At 40.9% G+C, this 23,825-nt stretch overlaps 2 protein-coding genes across 7 annotated transcripts in view; both read right to left on the bottom strand.

Moving 5' to 3' along the window:
* ZNF512 (zinc finger protein 512) overlaps window positions 1–17,596 on the bottom strand; it is a 34,937-nt gene extending 17,341 nt beyond the window's left edge. For 2 of the 6 annotated variants that reach the window (XM_089923333.1, XM_022574188.3), the window contains exons 1-9: window positions 17,487–17,596; window positions 16,907–16,965; window positions 6,766–6,953; window positions 5,868–5,963; window positions 5,181–5,264; window positions 4,398–4,522; window positions 3,771–3,857; window positions 3,259–3,357; window positions 2,501–2,668 (exon numbers count right to left, since the gene is read on the bottom strand). In XM_089923333.1, the coding sequence (XP_089779459.1) occupies window positions 2,501–2,668; window positions 3,259–3,357; window positions 3,771–3,857; window positions 4,398–4,522; window positions 5,181–5,264; window positions 5,868–5,963; window positions 6,766–6,953; window positions 16,907–16,965; window positions 17,487–17,516 (936 nt within the window). In that variant the 5' untranslated portion in view covers window positions 17,517–17,596. Of the gene's footprint in view, window positions 1–2,500; window positions 2,669–3,258; window positions 3,358–3,770; window positions 3,858–4,397; window positions 4,523–5,180; window positions 5,265–5,867; window positions 5,964–6,765; window positions 6,954–7,408; window positions 7,484–16,906; window positions 16,966–17,486 lie in introns of all 6 variants that reach the window. The other 4 variants (XM_089923334.1, XM_022574189.2, XM_022574191.2 and 1 more) reach the window with 4 other exon arrangements.
* Window positions 17,597–18,111: 515 nt separating this feature from the next.
* Window positions 18,112–19,203, bottom strand: LOC149747792 (spermatogenesis-associated protein 31H1-like). Its single transcript, XM_089923337.1, is given in 2 exon segments — window positions 18,112–18,969; window positions 18,972–19,203. Coding segments are annotated over 2 exon segments (807 nt in total). The 5' UTR covers window positions 19,078–19,203; the 3' UTR covers window positions 18,112–18,268.
* Between the last annotated feature and the right edge of the window lie 4,622 nt (window positions 19,204–23,825).

Consider the following 23,825-nt stretch of genomic DNA (forward strand, 5'->3'; position numbering starts at 1 on the left):
TGGTTTTTTGATGTGTCAACTTGGTGAGGCTACCGTCATCAGTTAATCAACCAAACATTAATCTAGATGCTGATGTGAAGGTATTCTTATAAATCTAATATATGTCCATAGTCAGTTGACTTTAAGTAGGAGAGGTGTGACAGAAGAAAGAGGCAGGAGACATTTCAAGCATGAGAGAGACTCAATACTGTTGCTGACTCGAAGATAAATGGACCATGAGCCAGGGACTGCAGGTAGCCTTTAGAAGTTGAGCACATCTCCCAGCAAACACGGAAATGAGGTCCTATGCCTGAAGGGAACTGAATTCTTGAACCATCTTAATGAGCCTGGAAACAGATCCTCTCTTCGAGCCTCCAGAAAGGAACGGCCCTACCGACACTTTGATTCCAGTCTTGTGAGGCTCTATACAGGGGAACCAGCTGAGTCATGCTGTAACCTGGACTTCTGGCCTAATAAACTGTGAGATAATACAGTTGTGTTGTTTAAGCCATCAATTTTATGGTGATTGTTATAATGCAGCAAAAGAAAATTATACACTGGATTGGGCAAAGATATCTTAGATACAACAACAAAAGCATTATCCATAAAAGGAAAAAAAAAGATAAACTGAACTTTATGAAAATTAAGAATTCTGCCCTTTGAAAAACACTATAAAAAATGCAAAGACAAGCTACAGACTGGGAGAAAATATTTACAAAACATGTATCTGCTAAAACACTCGTGTCCAGGGACTTCCCTGTTGGTCCAGTGGTTAAGACTCTGTGCTCCCAATGCAAGGGGCACAGGTTTGATCCCCAGTCGGGGAATTCAGATGCTGCGTTCTGCACAGCGCAGCAAAAAATAATAATAATAATAAAAAAATAAATAAAAGATATGGGAACACATGTATATGTATAACTGATTCACTTTGTTATAAAGCAGAAACTAACACACCCCTGTAAAGCAATTATACTCTAATAAAGATGTAAAAAAAAAAAGGGCTTCCCTGGTGGCGCAGTGGTTGAGAGTCCACCTGCCGATGCAGGGGACGCGGGTTTGTGCCCCGGTCCGGGAAGATCCCACATGCCACGGAGCGGCTGGGCCCGTGAGCCATGGCCGCTAAGCCTGCGCGTCCGGAGCCTACGGTCCGCAACGGGAGAGGCCACAACAGTGAGAGACCCGTGTACAGCAAAAAAGAAAAAAAAAAAGACTTGTGTCCAGAATATGTAAAAAACTCAAAATATATTTAAAACGTAATAGCAAGACAACAAAAACTGCAACAATAAAATGAACACAGGATTTCAACAGACACTTCACTAAGGAAGAAACTTCATTAAAGACTGACATTGCCAATAAGCAGATGAAAAGATGGTCAATATCATTAGTCATTAGGGAAATGCAAATTTAAACTGCAGTAAAATGCTGCTATATACCTATTAGAATGGATTTTAAAAATGAACATGACAAGGGCAAGTGCTGATAAAGACGCAAAGCTCCTGGGATTCTCTTACTTTGCTGGTGAGAATGCAAAATGACACAGCCACTTAGGAAAACGGTTTGGCAGTTTCTCACAAAGTTAAACATACACTTATCATGTGACCTAACAGTCCTATTCCTAAGTATTTACCCAAGAGAAATTAACACTTATTTTCACACAAAAACCTTTCTGTAAATGTTTATAGCAGCTTATTCAAAACTGCCCAAAACTAGAAATGACTCAAATGCTCTTCAACTGGTGAATGGATAAATTGTGAAATATCCATACAGTGGAATCCCAGACAGAAACAAAAAGGAATAAACTAATGATCCATGCAACACATGGATGAATCACAAATGCATTATGCTAAGTGAAGGAAGTCAGACTCAAGAGGGTACATACTGTATGATCCCATTTATATGACATTCCAAAAAAGGCAAAACTATAGGGACAGGAGATAGATCAGTGGTTGCCAGGGGCTGGGGATGGGAAGAACAACTGACTACAAAGGGACACAGAAGAATCTGGGGGGCATGATCAAATTGCTCTATATCTTGATCATGGTGGTAATTACATGACTGTATGTTTTTGTCAAAACTCATAACTGTATACTAAAAAGAGTGAATATTAATTACCATATGTAAGTTATATCTTGAAACTTAACGCTAAAAAAGAAAAAACGAGGTGGGGGAGCCTAGAAATGTAATCAGGAAAAGAAAAAGTCAGGACAAAAAAACTGGAATAGAGGGATCGGCTGGATAGAATCCCGCAAAATTTCTCACTTAGGGAGAATGCCTTAAGCTTTAAAAATATAGTAATGAGTTTACTTCTGCCCAGACTATACAATGAACTTTGATTTCTTTAACCTAATAATGATCAAACAGCAGACAGGAGAGCACAAAAGAACAAGGAAGAGAGAGGACAAAAACATTCCGATTAAAAGGGACTACAAATGAGGAACCAAGGATGTAGGAAAGATGCAGGGGCAAGCAGTCACCGCAGAACAGATCCCCAAACAGGGTCTGGAAAGCAATCAGTACTCACAGGCCCATGCTCTGACCTCAGATGATACGCAAGTCCAGCCTTCGATCTATATGGCTTTCCACAGTGGTGACATTTCAGGGTCATCTTCTCCAGCTCTGCAGCCCCTTTGCCACATTTTCTGACATGATACAGATATCCCATGATGCTGGTGAAGCTACTAGAGCAACTCTGAACAAAGGAGAGAGGCCTATATTATAATCTTACATATTTTTATATGATTTCTAAACTTCTAAACGGCCACATCATACAAACAGACGCTCTGATATCACTAGACCCTCTCCAGCATTTCCCATTCGCACAACTCTTCCTTGTCCCTGGCCCAACTGCTGTCCTATCTACCACCAAGTATGATATTCAATCAACTTAGTCAGCAATCAGTAAACTAGAACTGTATACCTCGTCTGTGTCACAGCTTCCTCCTTGGTCTATGATCCAACTCCACCCCAATATCAAACAGCCAGCAATATCAAAGTTCCTCACATGAGGTTACTACACTCCTCTTTATCACACTAAAGAAAGGATGACAAAGAAACTCCTTCAAACAAAGGGAAAAGGGAGAACAAATTTCTGGAGATGAGAAAGAAAATAAAGAACTGTTAATGAATTCAGGACACCCTGAAAAACAGAAGTCGCTCTTATGCTGGAAGATGACACAAAACCAGGTCTGTAAGGGAGAAGTAGGAGACATGGAAGCAAGTAACAGAAAGACATTGACCTGAGGCTCCAGGCAGAAGGAGCTGCTGTCTTTGGGCTCTTACCTCACGCATGCACCTCAGCTTTCCCAGTCTCTTGAGAACTGTTCGGAGACGTTCCCTCTCACTTGGCTCATCTATTTCATCTCCAGCCTTCAAGATGGGCTAGAAAGCAAGAGAAGCAGACAGGCAAATGACTCATGGACAAGACAGATACAGAAAAAAAATTCTATCATAGGAGAATCAAGGACTGGACTAGTACCTAAGCTGATGCCCATGAAATCTAAGTTATCTGGCTCCTGGCTTTCTCCATCTTCTCCTAAACAGTGAAGTGAATGTAAAGGAACTAAGAGTTCAAAGCCTCTACCTCCCAGGATATGAACCTTTGGGCTAACCTAAACACAAATACCTATGTATCCACATTTCATTGTGTGTAACTCTTCTATCTAAAGGGTCTTCTTACTTAACACCCCATGAAGTCCCAGAGCCTTAGCCATCTCCACTGATTTATCTACATTCGTCCAAGTAAAGGCATCCAAATACCACATAGGCTCATACAGCACAGAACACACTCTTACCAAGCTATTATGATTTGCCATGACATGATACTTCATCCCTGCCAGTGAACGAAGTTGTTTCCCACAATGATGACAAGTGAACATTTCCTACAAGGAAAAAACACTGCTCAGGGCCAGGCTGTTCAACAGAGAAACAGAATGTCACAAAGTCCTATTCAACTGCTCTGGTCTGTATCTCCTTTATTTCCCCAATTCTATAATAGTCAATGAATCTCAAAATCCCAAAAGCTCATTGTCATGTCCTCAAGGGCAAAGAGGTAAAGGCTATTCATTTTCAAAATAATAAGAACTACCATTTACTGAGTGCCAGTATTTGCCAAGTAATGGGGTAGGCACTTAGCATGTAATATTTCTTTTTTTATCCTCTCATGGACTACACAAGGTAGTAACTATCTCTACTTTATAAATGAGAAAACTGAGGTCCACACATAAAAAGCTAAAGGACACAACTAGTAAGTACCTGAATGAAGATTCAAACCCAAGTCTGTCAGACTCCAGAGTCTATGTTTTCTCTATGACACAATGCTGCCTCTTGTCCACAATAATCAGCATATCCAACACAGTGCCAGAGGTTTAAAGTTTGGGTAAAAAGTCATAACAGTTATGAAATGCCACAAAATATCTAACCTGTTTGCAGTTTTCCATGTGTTTCTTTAAGCCCTCTATGGTCTTTCTCCCCACTGCCTGGCAGGTAGGACAGGAGACACTGCCTTTATCCACAATTTCTAAGTACCACTGCTCCTCTAAACTGCCTACAAAGGAGAGAAAGGAACACTTACAATTTGCAGTATTCTCCAGAAACAAAAAGCACAATCCCAGATTTTAGGAAAAGTATCATAAAGTGGCTTTTCCTCTTCCTGGGGGAAAGACTCTTGCTATATATAACTTCTAGAAATAATTTTTTTCAGACAGTGAAGAGTTTCTGAAACTCCTACTCAATTCCCCACGATCAAAACCATCCAACAACCACTCCAAAGCACAGTGGCTTAAAGAAATGAGCAATAATTTTTTTCCCAGTTTTACTGACATAGAACTGTCAATGGGTAATATTTTTCATAGTAGCATATAAGAATGGGATACTGAGATATGTAACAATCAGTTTGCTAAGTGTTTCCTATGTGCCTGAGACTTTGTTAAATGTTTTTATCCCATTTAATTTTCACAACAATTCTGACTGCCTTTATTATTCCTATTTAGAGACAAGGAAACTGAAATTTGCAGAAATTAAGAGGCAGGTAAAAAAATTAATGAAGAGCCAAAACTTGAACAAACATGACTGACCTCCAAAGCCATGCGCTTAATAAGCGCCTCCCTAAAAAAATGCTTTGGTACATCATTCCTTTACCAACAACAACAAAAAAGACAGAATGAGAGAACTAGATCTCAAAAAGCTTCCAACAGAAAGCATACCTGCTGCATAAGCTGGTGGTTCCTTCCGAATACGACGAGCCTGGGCTTTGGGATTAGGCTGAGTTTTAGGCCGTTGCTTCCTCCCTGACGCAAGACAGAAACTTGAAGCCCAACACATCACCTTTTCTGACCCCTCTCTAGCACCAAAATCTCTTTCCTCTTCTTCTCAACACCCTAGGCCCCACTCCCTCAACCAAATGACTCCCTTAAGTCATGACAGAAGAAAACGGTAAAATAAGGCAGGATGGGGGGACTCCCCTGGTGGTCCAGTGGTTAAGACTCCGTGCTCCCAATGCAAGGGGCCCGGGTTCAATCGCTGGTCAGGGAACTAAGATCCCACATACCGCAACTAAGCCTACACGCTGCAACTAGAGAGCCCACACGCTACAACTACTGAGCCTGCGAGCTCTAGAGCCCGTGAGCCTCAACCAGAGAAGCCCATGCGCCACAACTAGAGAGCCCACACGCCACAACTAGAAAAGCCCATGCGCCGCAACGAAGATCCAGCGTAGCCAAAATTAAAAAAAAAAAAAAAAAAAAAGGCAGGATGGAGGCCATTCCTTGCCAAAAAATTCAAAGGGCTCAAAAGTGCTTAAGGGCCAAAATCTAACGTCCCTCTCCCTTTCACCTTCAGAGAATAAAGCCCAGGCACGCAATGAAAAAGAATTAGCAAAGTTACTCCCTTACCATAAAGCTTATGCTTCTTCTGAGGAAATTCTCGATAGTCTTCATCTTCTTCCTGCCTGGGTTTCCTTTTTCCTTTGGCTGATACTCCACCTGACCCTGAAATAACATAGGAAAACAAAACAAAATTTCAGTATGGTTTATATGAGAACATCTACGCCCGCCTTCAAATCATCGATCACAAGACCACCAAAAAGAAAGATTATCAGCAAGCACAGGTCTTAGAGAAGTGTTTGTAACATTTTTAGGGAAGTTGGTATAACTTTTCATTAACTGACTCAACCTCCCCTTTTCCTTTTGTACTGTTCTCCATCCCAAGTGATCAACCGTTCCCTATGAAAAATAAGATCCTTCAGGCAGTGTGATTTGTTTGATACTGATTTGAGGCTAACTGTTCAACATAAAGGGCTACTAAGAACCCTTCAGACTATAACCACTAATAAATTCCACTTAGAATAATCCTTACACTAGCGCCTAAACCCTCAACAGAGGATCAAACTAGAACAACAGGAAAGAAAGTTCAATTCGTATGAAGAGGAAAGGCTATACCATATAACCTAGAGGAGTAAGATCAGCAGAATTTCACTCAGTAAAACAGAGGGACAGTTCATGAAGCTAAGAGTATATGACAGCCTAACACGTTAAAAAAAATTTCAGGGGACTTCCCTGGCGGTCCACTGGTTAGGACTTGGCGCTTTCACTGCCATGGCCCAGGTTCAATCCCTGGTTGGGGAACTAAGATCCCACAAGCCGAGTGGCATGGCCAAAAACAATAAAAATTCAACCCCTAATAAGGAACACATATGTGGTACTTAATACTTTAAGAGCCATTCACAACAGCTGCCTCAAACATAACTTCAGAGAGTTCCCTGACTTTGGAATAAGATACTGATACTGATACCTTCAACGTGGGACGTAGCAGCTGGCGTGATCCTTCTCATCTCCATCCAGCAGGCAGACTTCCGGAAGGAGGCTGGGAAGTCACTCACCAGGTCACACGAAGAAGCAGATGATGAGCCGCTTAAGGAGTCATCGTGAGGGACAGTGTACTGGAAACTATTATCCTTTACGGAGCACTGGGCCCTGCTACTAACGGGACACAGAGGTAAATACCACAAAGGAGGGGCTGCAGTAGAGTTTCTATTACTTATATTACATCATAAGAAGATAACCAACTTGGTTACCTGTGCAAAAAACGAAGGAGCCTGATAATAGAAACAATCTAGATTGTAATTTTCTAACAATTAAAATAGTTGACCTAGTACAATATACATAATTATTATTATACTTCACTATAATCAGAAAGCATAAGCAGTCCACGTAAATGATCATTCTATAGCCCAAGTAGGCATTTCTTCCTAAATCCATCGATGAAAAGAAAGTAGTAAAATAGGGTGTTCCATGACCCTTCAGAAGATCCCCTGGATCTGTAAGCAGGTGTGTCCAGGCCTCCCTATTCCTCTGGCAGAGGGACAGTAACCACTACGCCTTGATGTCAGGGCACCCTGTCTTGCTTAGGCAACTTGATACTTAGATCCCATAGCTAAAGGAAGGGTGCTATCTTGTCTGAGTTAAGCTGGCCAGAAGTCTGGTATACGGCTGGATCCAAACTTCTAAATCTAAGACCAGTCAGTATGTAGTCAACAAACATTACTGAGTAGTGACAAAGTATCTTCTAGATGGCTCAAAGTGTGGTAGAGCAGCAGTTCTCAAAGTGCAGTCCATGGATCTCTGAGACACTCCTCTTCCAGCTAACTTGACTGTGTGAGGCCTGCCTTAGATTTATGGTTTAGAAATGTCACTCTGGATGCTGTATAAAAGATGACCCATGGAGGGTGAGTGAAAGAAAGGAGAAGAGTTAGCAGCTTATTGCAATAGTACGGATAAGAGATGATGAAAGCTTGAACTTGAACTAAGGTTTCGTAGTAGAGATGATAAACTGACAGATTCAAGACAACACTTTAGAGGTACAGTTGGTAACAATTACACATAGAGGTTTGTGGTAGCAGGTAGTTGGAAGTAACAAAGGTGACCATTCTTAGGAATAAATAACAGTAAAATGTGATAGATGCCTGCCAAGGAATATTATGTAGCTGTTAGAAGCAATAAACCATTTCTACACATCTAGAGATACGAACATAACTAAAAAGCATACTGTTCAATAAAAAAAAAAAACAGAACAAGATGTACAGTACAATGTCAATTCAGTAAATTAAAAACAATTACACAAGTAAACGGCACTAGCTATTTTATAAGGACTCATAAATATTTAAGGACAAATATCAAACTTGTTAGTATGGTTGTCTCTGGGAGGAAGGGGATGGATGTGGGGATAGGGAAAACAAAAAATAACAGGGACTTACAAAGTCAGTATGCTACAAAAAGGGAAAAATGATTCTCAGCTCTGTACATGAGGTCCAATATTACAAATTTAATACAGAGATGTCCTGGTTCTGGCACAGTGGCACACACCCACTATGGCCCATTCCTCTTGCTGATTACAACTAAAAACTCTGGACCTCAAAAAGTGAACAAAAGCAGGTGGATTGTGGAGAACACTTAAAACTGGGAGAAGTGAGCCACATGGGGTATGTTTCCCAGTTTTTTTTTTTCTCTCACATGCAGCTTTGCAACAAGGGTGGCCCCCCACTCACAGACCAGCATGGGCAGCCTAAATTCTCATAGAAACTCCATCTTTCTGGCCTTAGAAACCAGGAAAAGGGGTCTCTATAGACTAGAGAATGTGGGGGAATCATGGAGAAGAGACAGGCAAAGAAGGTGACCTCATATTTCTGTGTACAAATCCACACAAATCACAGCTTAACTTGAGCTATGTATGTGCGGAGCATACACCCAAACCCGCTTAGCAAAGACTTTGAAAGTGAAATAAGATTTAAACAAACTACACAAGTCTCAGCCTAACCCCTGAGCTACTACTGTGAGACAGATCCAAGCCAATGTATCAAAAGCTTGGAGAACTGAAACAAGATTTGAAAAACCTGAAAAAGTCTCAGACTAACCCCTGAGCTCTAAACCATCACAGAAAAGACTCAAAAGAATGGAACCTCAGTTCCACTGAACCAATGCCTTCAGAAAGCAGGACAGAATTTATGGTCTGAACCTAAACAGGTTACCTGCTAAAATAAAAACAGCAACAATCCCTAGAAGATCCTAAAAAGACCCATGGTCTACACAAATAACATTCACAATCTTGAGAATAAATTCCAAAATTATGCAATTCACAAAGAACCAGGAAAATGTGAGCAATTCTCAAAGGACAGATGATAAACAGATGTTGGAAGATGATGCAGATGTTGGAACTATCAAAGCCTTCAAAGCAGCTATTATAATTATGCTCCACGATAGAAAGGAAAACACTGGAAATGAAGGAATTATCAGCAGAAAAATAGAAATCATAAAAAAGAACAAATTAATTTTAAAACTGAAAAGTAACAAATAAAATAAAAACTCACTGGATGGGCTAGTAATAGAATGGAGACAGCAGAGGAAAGAATCTATGAACTTGAAGACAGATCAATAGAAATTATCCAATCTGAAGAACAAAGAGGACAAAAGACTGAAAAACAGTCAACAGAGCCCCAACAACCTGTGGTGTCAATATCAAAAGATCTAACTTAAGCATAGTTGTAATCCCAGAAGAAGAGGAAAGAGAGACTGAGGAAAAATTTTTGAAAAAAATAATGGTGAAAAAATCCCCCAAATTTAATGAAAAACTTAAATTTACAGACTTAAGGAGCTCAACAAACACTCAATAGAAAAACACACCTAGATATATCTTAATGAAACTGTTTAAAACTGAACATTTTTTAAAAATCCAGAAAGCAGCTAGAAAAAAATGACACATTATTCAAATGATTGTGAATTTCTCAACAGAAACCAAGACAGCACAACACCACCTTTAAAATCCTGAGAGAAAAGATTTATCAATCCAAAATTCCATATTCAGTGAAAATAGCCTTTAGGAATATTTCTTCAGATGAAGAAAAACTAAGAAAATCTGTTGTCAGCAGACTGCTCTATGAAAAATGCTAAGGGAAATAATTCCAGCTGAAGGAAAAATGACGCCAGAGAGATATTTGGATTTTTAAGAATGAAGAAAGAGCAAGAGAAATGGCAAACAGCCGGGTAAATATTAAAAACTCTTTAAAGCAAAATTTTAGCATTATCTGGTAAGGTTTTCAATAAATGTAGATGTAATATATACGACAGCTATAATTTAATGGTCAGCAGGTAGGGGGTTAAAGGAATCTATATGGTCTAAGGCTTCTACATTTAAGCAAAGTGGTAGTATTTTAACTCTAAGTAGATGATGAAAGGGTAGGTATATATTGTAATTCCTAGAGCAACCACTACCAAACCTCCCCCTCAAAGGAAAAAAAAGGGAGGGGGGAGCCAGAGAGAGAGCCAACATCAAATAGATAAATTAAAATGGCACACTAAACATTTAAATAATCCAAAAGAAGGTACAGAGGAAAAAACAGAGTAGAGAGAACAAATAATTAAATGGTAGACCTAAATCCAACCATGCAATAATTAATTAAAATGTTTACGGTCTAAATACTCCCGTTGAAAGTCAGAGATTGAGAGAGTAAATAAAAAAGCAATATCCTAGTATATGCTGCCTACAGAGACACACTTTATTTAAATATAAAGACATACGTACATTGGAAGTAAAAAGATGAAAAAATTATACCATGCCATCAGCAAACACAAGAAGGCTGGAGTGGCCATTTTAATATCAGATAAAACAGACTTCAAGACAAAGAGTATTACCAGAGATAAAAAGGGACACTTCATAATAATTAAAATGACAAATCATCAGGAAGACATAATTACTCACTGCATGTGTCTAACAATAGAGGCTCAAAGCACACAAAGCAAAACTGATAGAAAAAGAAAAGTAGACAATTCTACAATCTTACCAGAAATTTTAAGTCCTCCTCCTCTTAGGAACTGACAGACTAGACAAAAATTGAGTAAAGACACAGAAGATCTGAGCTACACTATTAGCCACCTTGCTGTAGTTGACATTTATAGAACACTACATCCAACACTATGGGATATACTTTCCTTTTTTTTTTTTTTTTTTTTTTTTTGGTATGCGGGCCTCTCACTGTTGTGGCCTCTCCCGTTGAGGAGCACAGGCTCCGGACATGCAGGCTCAGTGGCCATGGCTCACCTGCCCAGCCGCTCCGCGACATATGGGATCTTCCCGCACCAGGGCACGAACCCGTGCGCCCTGCATCGGCAGGCGGACTCTCAACCACTGCGCCACCAGGGAAGCCCCGGGATATACTTTCTTTTCAAGAGCACACTGTGCATTCACAACATAGACCATATACTGGGCTATAAACTTTAAACCTAAAAAGATGAAAATCATACATGTGTTCTCTGACCACATCAGAATTAAATTAGAAATCAAGAATAGCAAGGTATCTAAAATAAAAAATAAACCTGGCAATTAAAGAATCCAATTCTAAATAATTCATGGGTCAAAAATGAAATCACAAAGGAAATTCAAAAATATTTTAAGTGAATAACAACAAAAATATACATATCAAAATTTGTGGGATGCAACTAAAGCAGTACTTAGAAGGAAACTTAAAACTGTAAATGCTTATGTTAGAAAAGAAGATCTAAAATCAATAAGTTAAGATTTCATCTTAAGGTACCTTAAAAAGAAGAGCAAAGTAAGCCCAAAGAAATAGAAGGAACAACATAATAAAAAGGAGAAATTCACAAATTAGGAAACAGACTTTACAGAAAATCTGGTTCTTTAAAAAGATCACAAAATTGACAACACTGTAGCTAGACTGATCAAGAAAAAAAGATACCAAAGATACCACAAATAACCAATGTCAGAAATGAAAGAGGGGTTATTATTATACATCATACAGACATTAAAATAATGAGAATACTTCGAAACACTTTATGCCAAAGAAACTGACAAATTAAGATGAACAAATTTCTTAAAAACTACAACTTACCAAACTGACATAAGAAGAAACTGGAGGCATAAAGATCAGAAGGAAAAAAGTAAAACTGCCCCTACTTGCAGATATTTTTAACAGATTTTATTCAGTTTGTTTACAAAGATAATCTCAGAAAATATATGAAATAATTACTAGAATTAAAAATGAATTGAAGGACTTCCCTGGTGGTGCAGTGGTTAAGAGTGGTTAAGGGGACACGGGTTCGATCCCTACTGCAGGAAGATCCCACATGCCACGGAGCAACTAAACCCGTGCACTACAACTACCGAGCCTGTGCTCTAGAGCCCGCAAGCCACAACTACTGAGCTCACGTGCCACAACTACTGAAGCCCGCGTACCCTAGAGCCAGGGCTCCACAACAAGAGAAGCCACCACAATGAGAAGCCCACATAGCACAATGAAGAGTAGCCCCCGCTCACCACAACTAGAGAAAGCCCGAGCGCAGCAATGAAGACCCAACACAGCCAAAAAATTAATTAATTAATTATTTAAAAATAAATTTAGCAAGTGACACGATACAAGGCTAAAATACAAAAATCAATTGTGGGGCTTCCCTGGTGGCGCAGTGGTCAAGACTCCACGCTCCCAATGCAGGGGGCCCGAGTTTGATCCCTGGTCAGGGAACTAGATCCCACATGCATGCTGCAACTAAGAGTTCACATGCCACAACTAAGGAGCCCACCGGCTGCAACCAAGGAGCCCATGTGCTGCAACTAAGGAGCCTGCGAACCGCAACTAAGGAGCTCGCCTGCAGCAACTAAGACCCAGCACAACCAAATAAATAAATATTTTTTTAAAAAGTGTACTCTTAGCTACTAGCAACAAGCAACTAGAAGATGAACTTGTAAAAACAATAGCATTTACAATAACAAAAAACAAAGGAACCTAGGAACAAATCTAGGAACCTAGAAACAAATCTAACAAAAGCCATCCAAGAATTTTACAATGAAAACTACAACTCACTGGTGAGAGAAACTGAAGAAGACCTAAATAAATGGAAAAATATAACACGCTCATAAATCAGAAAATTCAATATTGTTAAAACGGCAATTCTCCCTAAATCGACCTATAGATTCAATACATACACCAATCAATACTCCAGCATGCTTCTTTTATAGAAATAACAAACTGATTGTAGAATTTATATAAAAAGGCCAAGAAAATATAATACCTGAAACAATCTTGAAAAAAACAACAAAGTTAGATGACTTACCTTATCTGATTTCAGGACTTACTCTAATGCTACAGTATCAAAACAGTTTAGTATTGGCAAAACGATAGACATACACATTAATGGAAGAGAATAATGAAAGTCCAGAAACAGACCCACACCTATACATGTTCAATTGATTTTTAACAAAGATGCCAAGGCAACTGAACAGGGAAAGAATAGTCTTTTCAACAACTGGATATACAAATGGAAAGAAATTAATATTGACCTTTATAACACACCATACATAAAAATTAACTCTACATCAGCCATAGACCTGAATGTAAAACCTATAAAACTTCTGGAAGAAAGCAAAGGAAAAAATCTTTGCAATTAGGGATGGCAAAGTTTTCTTAAATAGAATACAAATAGCATGAAACATAAAAGGAAAAAATGATAAAATTTTTATTATTTTTAATGATAAATTTAAAACTTTGGCTCTTCAAAAGACACCATTAAGAAAATGAAATGCAAACCACTGACGAGGAAATATTCAAGGCACATATAAAAAAAGAACTGTGTTCAGAAAATATTTTTTAAAAATTAAATTATACAATTTAACGGTGAGACAAAACACAATTTTTTTTTTTTTTTGGGTGGCCAAAGACATCAACACACTTGACAAAAAAAGATATATGAATGGCCAATAAGCACATGAACAGATGTTTTACACCACTATTCACCAGGAAAATGCTCATTAAAACCACAATGAAACACAATTATACACCCATTAAATTAGCTAAAATTAGAGACTTACTCTCCCACATTGCTGGTAGGAATGTAAAATAATACCGCCAATTTGGAAGACTGACAATTTCTTAAAAAGTGAAACATTCTCCTGACATCGGACCCAATCAACCTAAGATGGTAAATTCCATCTTAATAAATAAATACTGTGTTAAGTATTTATCAAAAGAAACAAAAATATTTTTCCACACAGAGACTTGCCCATGAATGTTCACAGCAGTTTTACTGTAATACCTCCACACTGAGAATAACCCAAATGTCCCTTAAGATAGATGGCAAAACAAACTATGTTATATCCATAATCGAATTCTGTTTAGCAACAAAAACTATTCTTCATTCAAAATCATTATTCTGGGCTTCCCTGGTGGCGCAGTGGTTGAGAGTCCGCCTGCTGATGCAGGGGACACGGGTTCATGCCCCAGTCCGGGAGGATCCCACATGTCGCGGAGCGGCTGGGCCCGTGAGCCATGGCCGCTGAGCCTGCGCGTCCGGAGCCTGTGCTCCGCAACGGGAGAGGCCACAACAGTGAGAGGCTCACGTACCACAAAAAAAAAAAAAAAAAAAATCATTATTCTGAGTGAAAGAAATCATGCAAAAAGAGGACACAATGTCTGATTTCATTTATAGAAAATCCTAGAACATGCAAACCACTGTACAGTGACAGAAAACAGGTCAGGGGGTGTCTGGGGACAGGACTGGAGGGAGGAATGAATTGCAAAGGGACGTGAAAAAACTTTTGGGAGAGATGGAAATGTTATCTTGATTGTGGTGACAGTTTCATAGGTACTTACATATGTCAAAGATGAAGATATTGTATACATATATCTATATATTTATACAATATACTTATGTATAAATATACGCAGTCTATTGTACTTCAATTATACCTCAATGAAGGTATAAAAAAATTTTAGTGGGAACTGGCTGTCCTCTAGGGCTAAAACACCATCCCAAACAATGGGAACTATCTGTACTAGAAAGACTTGATAGTATCAACAGGCCATTAAGAGTCAAGTCCCATCTGACTCCTCTTAGGAAACTGTACTCAAAGAAATTTCTTTGCTGTCAATGTAGGACTCGGATATACCGACCTCCCTGCTCATGAATAAGCACGAGTATAGTGAAAAAAATATCAAGTTTTAACATCTTGGGGATTAAGTCAACGTGGATAGGGAATCCCTCCCTCCAGCTCTCTTTTTATTTTTAAAGGACTCAACAAAAACAATCCTCAAGTATTTTACACTACCTATCAACTCAGGGTATTTGATTATTTGTTAAAAACCAGATTGGGCTTCCCTGGTGGCGCAGTGGTAGAGAGTCCGCCTGCCAGTGCAGGGAACACGGGGTCATGCCCCGGTCCGGGAAGATCCCACATGCCGCGGAGCGGCTGGGCCCGTGAGCGCGTCCGGAGCCTGTGCTCCGCAACGGGAGAGGCCACAACAGTGAGAGGCCTGCGTACCACCAAAAAAAAAAAAAAAAAAAAAAAACCAGATTAATCTCAAACTTCTCTTTCCATAAATATGACAAGAAAAAGCTTTTCGCTCATACAATAACTATCATAATTGTGGTGACTTTAAAATAACCTGTTGTGTGTGGTACTTTCAGTCTCAGCTTCTGATCACAAAGATGAGAAGTTTAACCTATTTTCAACTCCTTTCTGATCTACCAAGAATTTTTAAGAGCCCCTAGTTCACTCTCTAGGTGCAAATATTTGGATTTCATTAGAAAAGTATTTTACATTCATCTCAGTATCCTTTGCAGCCTTTTTTTATTCTACCCAATCCTTAAATACTGATGTTTTCCACGGTTTCATCCTCTACTCTCTTCTAGTCTCATTTCTCATGGAGGATTCTCAAACTTCACAATGTCCTAGGAGTCCACTTAAAAATAAGGATTCTGATGCCCTAACCCCAATGATTCTCATTCTGATTAATAGATGAGGGCCCATTAATCTTTACATTTCTGAACAATTACCCACTTGCTATTCCATTAAATCCTTTTACCCATTCACATTCTGTTCTTTCTTCTGAAAAACAAAAACAAACAAAAAAACAAAACAAAACCCTTTTCCTTCTGGCTAACTGTATTATTCCTTGACTTTCAAGCCTGTTTAGGAGTGATTTGCTCTGGCAACCCTTCCCTTCCAAATATCACTCCCCTTCCCCAAAGGCTATACTAAATTCCTGTTTAAAAACATTTCATTAGGGGCTTCCCTGGTGGCGCAGTGGTTGAGGGTCCGCCTGCCGATGCGGGGAACACGGGTTCCAGCCCCGGTCCGGGAGGATCCCGCATGCCTCGGAGCGGCTGGGCCCGAGAGCCGTGGCCGCTGCGCCTGCGCGTCCGGAGCCTGTGCTCCGCAACGGGAGAAGCCACAGCGGTGAGAGGCCCGCGTACCAAAAAAAAAAAAAAAAAATTCATTACACTGTATTGTGTGGATCTCCTTGCCTAAATAGGTGAGACTGTTAGTTGTGTCGTTTTCACGTCTGTGTATCTAACCTACCACAGAGCTGGCACAAAGCAGATATTTAGTAAATACTGTATGAATGAATTAATCCCTTCCAATGAGTATCTCCTTAACAAGAACCTTGTTTGTATTAACAAGTATGGAAAAGCTTAGCACATTCAGTAAACAATATAATAAACCAGTCTTGAAGCCAAGTAGCTTACAGTCATTTTTATCAGTCCTTCCCAAGTTCATCAATGTATTCATGAGTACATATTTGATGTCTAAAGAAATGCAGGGCTACACTGAGCCACACATTCCATTTTTATTATAATTCGTACTTTTTTTTTTTTGCAAGCGAAGTTTTCCTCCTCCACACTAGGATTAGACCTGCACTGTCCAATCAGGTGGCCACTAGTCACAGGTGGCTATTTAAATTAATTAAAATACAATTTAAAATTCAGCTCCTCACTGACGTAAGCCTCATTTCAAGCGCTCAACAGTCATACGTGGCTAGTGGCTACAGTGCTGGACAGTGCGGATACACAACATTTTCATCATCACGGGAAGTTCTATTGGACAGCGCTGGCGACACAGTTATAAATGGATCGCACAAAACCTCACTTACTTCTTAGCTCCCACGATCCTCGTGCTCCTCTGCTGCTTAAAGGATGTGGGTCCCGGGGTCTAGCAAATTGCAAGCACATGAGTAAATGCTAGGGGCCTCTGAACCTTGACCACAAAAAGACGAATCCCCCTGTGCCAAGAAATGAAGCTCTCCTGGGGCTACTCCCTCAAACGGAAGAAGGCAAGACCTTTTACGAAAAACGTGCCGCCCTATCTTCCTACAGGGTCAAGGCAGGTGACAACGCTAGAGCCTTCATCTCCCCCATTCTCAAAGCCCTGTCCTAGAAAGAAGCTCTAAAAGGGAGACAGAAAGCGAGGACAACGGATATGGGAGGCATTGGGGATGTAAAGGGAATAGAGACTAACGGCAATCTGACGAGGAACTGAGTCCAAGGGGGTGGGGATCGGGCAGCAGAAGTGGGGGGAAAAACGAGGGGGCTGGTATATCTGACCTAGAAGGGTGGGGCCTGCGATGGGCTCTGATAAAACCAACTCTGAGCAGGGGACAAAAGCGAGGGACCGCGTGTGGCGGGCTCGACAGCGCTACCCCTAAAGCGTAACGGTCAAACCGAGAAACTCACGGCGGGCACTGCACCGAGTCTGGAAGACATCACTCCCTCTCCACGCCTAACAAATTCACCCAAGGGCTCCGGCCAGATCAACGCCACTTCCGCTCTCCTCTCCTCTCCCGGATGTGGAGTCGGCGCGCCGCGAGCCCCGTGCCTAACGTCTACTTCCGCCTCTCAGCTTCCGAGGGGGCTGCGGCAGGGCGAGTCACGTGACCAGCCCCCCCCGACACCCCCGCCCCCCACACACTTCCTCTGAGACCCCGCCCCGGGAGTGCGCTTTCGGACCCGGGAAACTGGGGCTTGGCGGTTGGAACCCTTGTTTGGCCTCGGAGTCCCTCAGTCTCGTTCCTTCCGTTTGCACTACCTCTCCTGCCCCTACACGCCCCCATGCACGACGAGCGGTCTTTCTAGGTGCACAGGAAAGTCAATTATTACCAGTTTATTTATCTTAGGGAAATGACAGAGCCATTCCCGCCTTCCCTCCCTCCCTCCCCTCAGGTAGAAACTCTTTTATTGCTGAGGGCGCAGAAAGTGGAAGCCAGTGGCTGAACAGGAAAGAAGCCACGAAAAGGCAGCTTGGTGGAGACTTGAGTGAGGCAATGAATAACTGGGGCGGGTCTCTACCCATCTTCTAGCGTCAGGCCTCCAAACTTGCCCTCCCTTGGGGATTTTTGGTGTGGTCTTTAGGAGACATGTTTGAGTTACTCCTGAAATCTTTACCTAAACTATATCTGGGCTTCTCGCTAGGTGAGCTGTGCTTGAGTCTCTCCTTGAGGGGACTTTGGTGGCTCCTCTCAGAAGGACTGTGTCAACTCTTCAGAATGACTGTGTCTGCCCCTTTCAGAGGGCCTGTACGGTCTTCTCTCAGAAGCACTGTGTCCTCTCCTCTCAGAGGGACCGCGACGGATTTTCTCAAAGAGACTGTGACATCTCTCAGAGGGACTGTGGCATCTCCTCTCAGAGGGACTGCGACATCTCCTCTCAGAGGCCCTGTGGTGGCTCCTCTCAGAGGGACTATATTGGCTACTTCCAGAAGAATTCCATGGGGTTATTTCCCTACAGAAGCTGTGGTGGTTTCGTTCCTTGTGTGTGGATTTTTCTTTAAGGTGACTGTGTGAGGCTCTGTTCATAGGGGAACCATGTAAGAGTCTCCCTCCAGCATGAACTCTGGTTCCTGGTTCGGAGTTCTTGGACTCCTGGCTACAGACTTCATTTCTGTTAAAGTTTTTCTTAGCTCTGCTATTACTCTCATTTTGAACAGGACCCAAAGGCTGGCTGCTTGAGGTGTTTTTGAGAGTGGTACTTCTTTGGGAAAATATGGGCTTGGGCAGTTGTATAGGTCTGGGTTGGAAAGAGCTATTTCCTGTTGGGTGTTGAGCTGATCTGAATTGGTCTGTTTCTCCCCACAATGTGCTCTCCTCCTTAATGGTTGGGTCTGTTGGCCTTAGCTCGAGAGTTGGCATCGTGTGTCTTTTGGTATCTCCTGATAAGCAAAGTCTCTGGCTTTTTGTTTTGGAAGGTAGTTTTTGCTTGACCAGAAATGGTCTGGCCTTGTCCTGTCCTCAGGCTTCTGCCAAACCTGTAGTGGGATAACTGAGGACATGGAAAGGAGACGTGACCCATGAGCCCCCCCCTCCCCAGCAAACTGGGGGCTGGCGAATAAGCCAGAACTGCAAACAGTCCTGATTGCTTTGAGCCCCCCCACCCCGGCAAACCGGGGGCATGCGAATAAGCCAGAACTGCAAACAGTCCTGATTGCTTTGAGCACCCCCCCCCCGGCAAACCGGGGGCCTGCAAAAGAAGCATTGAGTGCTCTGGGCACTGATCCATGAGTTGTCCTCAGTATAATCAGAGTGGTGGGAACGCAAGGAAATGTCCTTGTGCTACTTCAGTATAACCCAAATAATGGTGGGAACTTTGTGCTGTTCTTGCGCTCAAGGACGAAGCACGGCAGGTGCTCACGAAAGCCAATTATTGCTTGTATAATTAATAAAAACATAGGTTGCTGCTTTGGCACTTCTGAAATATTAAGAAAACAAGTCTTAAAGTGTAAATTTAGATAATGCTTTAATAAAAGTTACCACAGCAAGACAGACGGCGCTGTTTTGCCTGAGCGAGCGGCAACCCTCTACTGCTGTGCTTTGGCACAATTCATCTCGTGTGATGGAGCTTACTTTCGGCCCTGTCCTAAGAAAATACAGCATTTGGCGCCCGAACAGGGACCTGAACGTAAGTAATCGCGTGATCGCGGGACCGAAGGGAAAATTGGTCCGCTCAGAGTAAGCGAAACCTTCGGCAACAGTAGAGTAACTGTAATGGGGAATTCCCATTCAGTAGAATTTCAACATAGTAAACTCCTGAAACAGTTCTTATGGAGTTCAGGAGTAAAAGTGAAACAGGAATCTTTTGATGAATTGTTTGCGCTGGTACGTAAACATTGTTACTGGTTTCAACCTACTGGTCATAACCAGTTAAATTTAAAAGTTTGGAAACAGGTTATGCGAGCCTTAAGAAGAGCTCATCAGCGTGGAGACCCTATATCTGTCCGTGTTTGGTCTGTTTGTAAATTAATTTCCCTTGCCCTGGAACCATTACAATCTGAAACGGAAAGTGACAGTGGGGCGCGTCCTCAGCGTCCGAATTCTGCTCCCGATCATTCTGCTGCTTTTCGTACTTTGTTTCGTGAGTCTCCTATAGAGGACCTTCCTCCGCCCCCTCCTCCCCTTGTGTCTGAGATAGGAGAGGATTTTTCGGATTCCACTGATGAAGGGGCTTTTTCTGATGGTAATAAAGATCGGGAGCAGGTTAGCAAACAAAATGAAATGCCACTTTCTCAACAGAATGAGATTTCTGATATACTTTCAAAGTTAAAAAATTTGATGACTAAACTGGAAGAAAATAAAAGCAATACTACTACTCCTTCATATCAGGAACCATGTCCTACTATTCCTTCGGCTCCTCCTTTAGAATTAGCAGCTTATCCTGTTGGAGCCTCTCGTCAGTTTTTCTTTCCTCTAAAACCTGAATCTAATAGAATATTGTTGGAAGAAGAGATGAATAAACAAGAAAAGCAGTATTCTGAATCCTTTTTTGCTTTCCCTATTGTTAGACAAGCTGTGCCTGCTAATGATCAATTTCCGAATGGATATGTAAATGTTGATTATAACCATCATGATATAAAAATTTTAAAAATGTTAAAAGAAGCCATTAATGCGTATGGGATGCATTCTACTTATGTTCAAGGACTTTTGTCTGGGTATGCTACTGAAAACATGTTAATTCCTCATGATTGGGAAGCGATTGCCAAAACTGTTCTTGAACATGGACAATATATGCAGTTTAAAACTTGGTGGAGAGAGGAAGCTGAAACCATGGCAAGGACTAATGCGGCCCGCAATCCTCCAGGGCCACTTTTAGATGAATTAACAGGAGCAGGTGCATTTAGTAATCTACAAGCTCAAGCTCAATTTGATGATTTACGAATCATTCAAATACGTATGTGTTGTTTACGAGCATGGTTACAAGTGGAACCCCCTGGAAAAACAGCACAATCTTTTACTAAGTTAATGCAAGGGCCTGGTGAGCCTTACACTGATTTCTTGTCTAGACTGCGTGCAGCCATTCAAAGAGCTGTAGCACAAATAGACGTGCAAGATTTATTATTACAATCTTTGGCTTTTGAGAATGCAAATTCTGAATGCCAGAAGGCATTGCGGCCTTTACGGGCTGTAAACGCTCCACTTGAGGAGTATATAAAAGCTTGCCATGATATTGGATCTCCTACTTATCAGGCCAATTTACTTGCAGCTGCCATGAATGAAGGGTTGAAAGATAATCGTATTAAATGTTACAGTTGTGGAAAGTATGGACATGTGATGCGAGATTGTCGAAAAGGGCAAGGCCAGATATCAAAACAGATTAAGAATGAGCAGCTACCTGGTATGTGTCGCCGGTGTGGTAAAGGACGACACTGGGCTAATAAATGCCGTTCAAAAAGGGATAAGTTAGGAAATCTTTTGCCTCCACGAGATGATGTCTCGGGAAACGGGAAGCTAGGCCCAACTCGGGGCCGCAACAACAATACGGGAAAAGTGACAGTAAACTCTCAACGGTATCCAGTAAGCAATGCCAGCTTTTATCAGACATTACAGGACAGTCTCAACCTCGGCTCTTAGTTACTGATCTCATGCATGCTACCAGCGGCAGTGCTGCCGTTGACTTAATTGCTCCTTGAGATTGTATCCTTACGCCAGCAGGAGGAGTACACAAATTAGCTACAGGAGTTTATGGCCCTATACCTGCAGGAACTGTGGGACTATTATTAGGACGAAGTAGTTTGACTCTGCAGGGTGTAACAGTTCATACTGGAGTTATTGATGAGGATTATATTGGAGAAATTTCTATTATGATTTCTGTTTCAAAATCTATAGAATTTAATAAGGGACAAAGAGTTGCTCAATTGTTATTGTTACCATATGTAAAACAAGCAGCCGCCCCCGTAAAGCGTACGGGGGGGGGGGGGGTTCGGCAGCACGGGAAAAAATGTTTTTTGGCAATCCTTTCTCAATGACCAACGTCCTCAATTAACGATTACTTTTAACAATAATGTGAAATTTACGGGCCTTGTTGATACGGGAGCTGATGTGTCTATAATAAAACAGTCTGAATGGCCTTCATATTGGCCTTTAGAAAAGGTGGAAGTTACTTTTACAGGAATAGGAACATTGCATATGATTTGGCGCAGTAAGGAATTATTGGGGTGTAAAGACCCGGAAGGACAAAAGGCTGTGTTGCAACCGTATGCGGTCAATATTGGAATTAATTTATGGGGAAGAGATATACTACAACAATGGGGAACCTCTATCTCCATACCAACAATTTCCCCTGAAGCAATGCAAATGATGTCAAATAAGGAATGTGATTATTCGCAATTAAATGCTACTGAACCCCAATATGTAACTAAAACGGGGAAAGATTATACTGGGCTTGGATATCCAAATTTAGTGTAGGGGCCACTGCTCGAAAATTTGCATTACCATTAAAATGGTTGAAAGATACCCCTATATGGACAGAGCAGTGGCCCTTAACTCAAGAAAAATTACAAGCATTACACCAATTAATACAAGAACAATTAATAGCAGGGCATATTGAAGTATCCACTAGCCCTTGGAAGTCACCTGTTTTTGTAATTAAGAAAAAATCAGGTAAATGGAGAATGTTGACAGATTTACGAAAAATCAATGAGATTATTCAACCTATGGGGGCATTGCAACCTGGAATTCCATCTGCTGCAATGCTCCCTCGCAATTGGGAACTTATAATTATAGATTTAAAAGACTGTTTTTTTACTATACCATTACAATCTCAAGATTGTGAAAGATTTGCATTTACTGTACCAGCCTTAAATCAAGAACATCCAGCTCAGAGATTTCAATGGAAAGTTCTCCCTCAGGGCATGTTAAATAGTCCAACTATGTGCCAATTTTTTGTTAATCAGCCTCTGGAGGAATTACGTCACATGTATCCTGAGGCACGTATTCTTCATTATATGGATGACATTTTATTTGCTCATCCTCATCAGCAAACATTACAGCAGATGTTACAACAAGCAGAGTTAAAATTTAAAGAATGGGGTTTACAGATAGCTCCTGAAAAAATTCAAAAATGTGCTCCCTGGCAATATCTTGGACAAATTGTAACCAATACTCAGATTATTCCTCAGAAAGTACAAATTAGACGAGATTCTCTTGTAACATTAAATGATTTTCAAAAATTATTAGGAGATAGTAATTGGTTACGTCCTAGCTTAGGAATTCCTACTTATAAGTTACAAAATTTATTTCACACCTTGGAGGGCGATCCAGCATTGAATAGTTACCGTGAACTTTCTCCCCAGGCTGCACAAGAACTTCAATGGATAGAAAAACATATACATGATGCACAATTGGATCGAATTGAATCTCTCGATCATTTACGACTTATTGTATTTCATACTCCTCATTCTCCTACTGGTTTACTACAACAACAAGATAATCTCATAGAATGGATATTTTTAGCTCATAAAGCTCAAAAGAAATTGCAATCTTATGTACAAAAAATAGCTGATATTATTATTAAAGGTAGGTTACGATTAAGGCAACTATGTGGTCAGGACCCACATGAACTTATAGTCCCTTTTTCAAACAAAGAAATACAAACTCTTTTTCAACTAGAGGATAACTGGCAAATTGCCTGTGCTCATTATATAGGTAAAATACATAATCATTATCCTTCTGATAAACGTTTACAGTTTTTGAAAAAGACTAATTGGATTTTGAAAAAAATAGTTCAATCAGATCCTGTTATAGGACC

This window comes from Delphinapterus leucas, chromosome 13, assembly GCF_059928025.1.
Source record: "Delphinapterus leucas isolate spDelLeu-1000000601 "Yukka" chromosome 13, BTC_Dleu_Yukka2, whole genome shotgun sequence".
NCBI classification, from domain to species: Eukaryota; Metazoa; Chordata; class Mammalia; order Artiodactyla; family Monodontidae; genus Delphinapterus; species Delphinapterus leucas.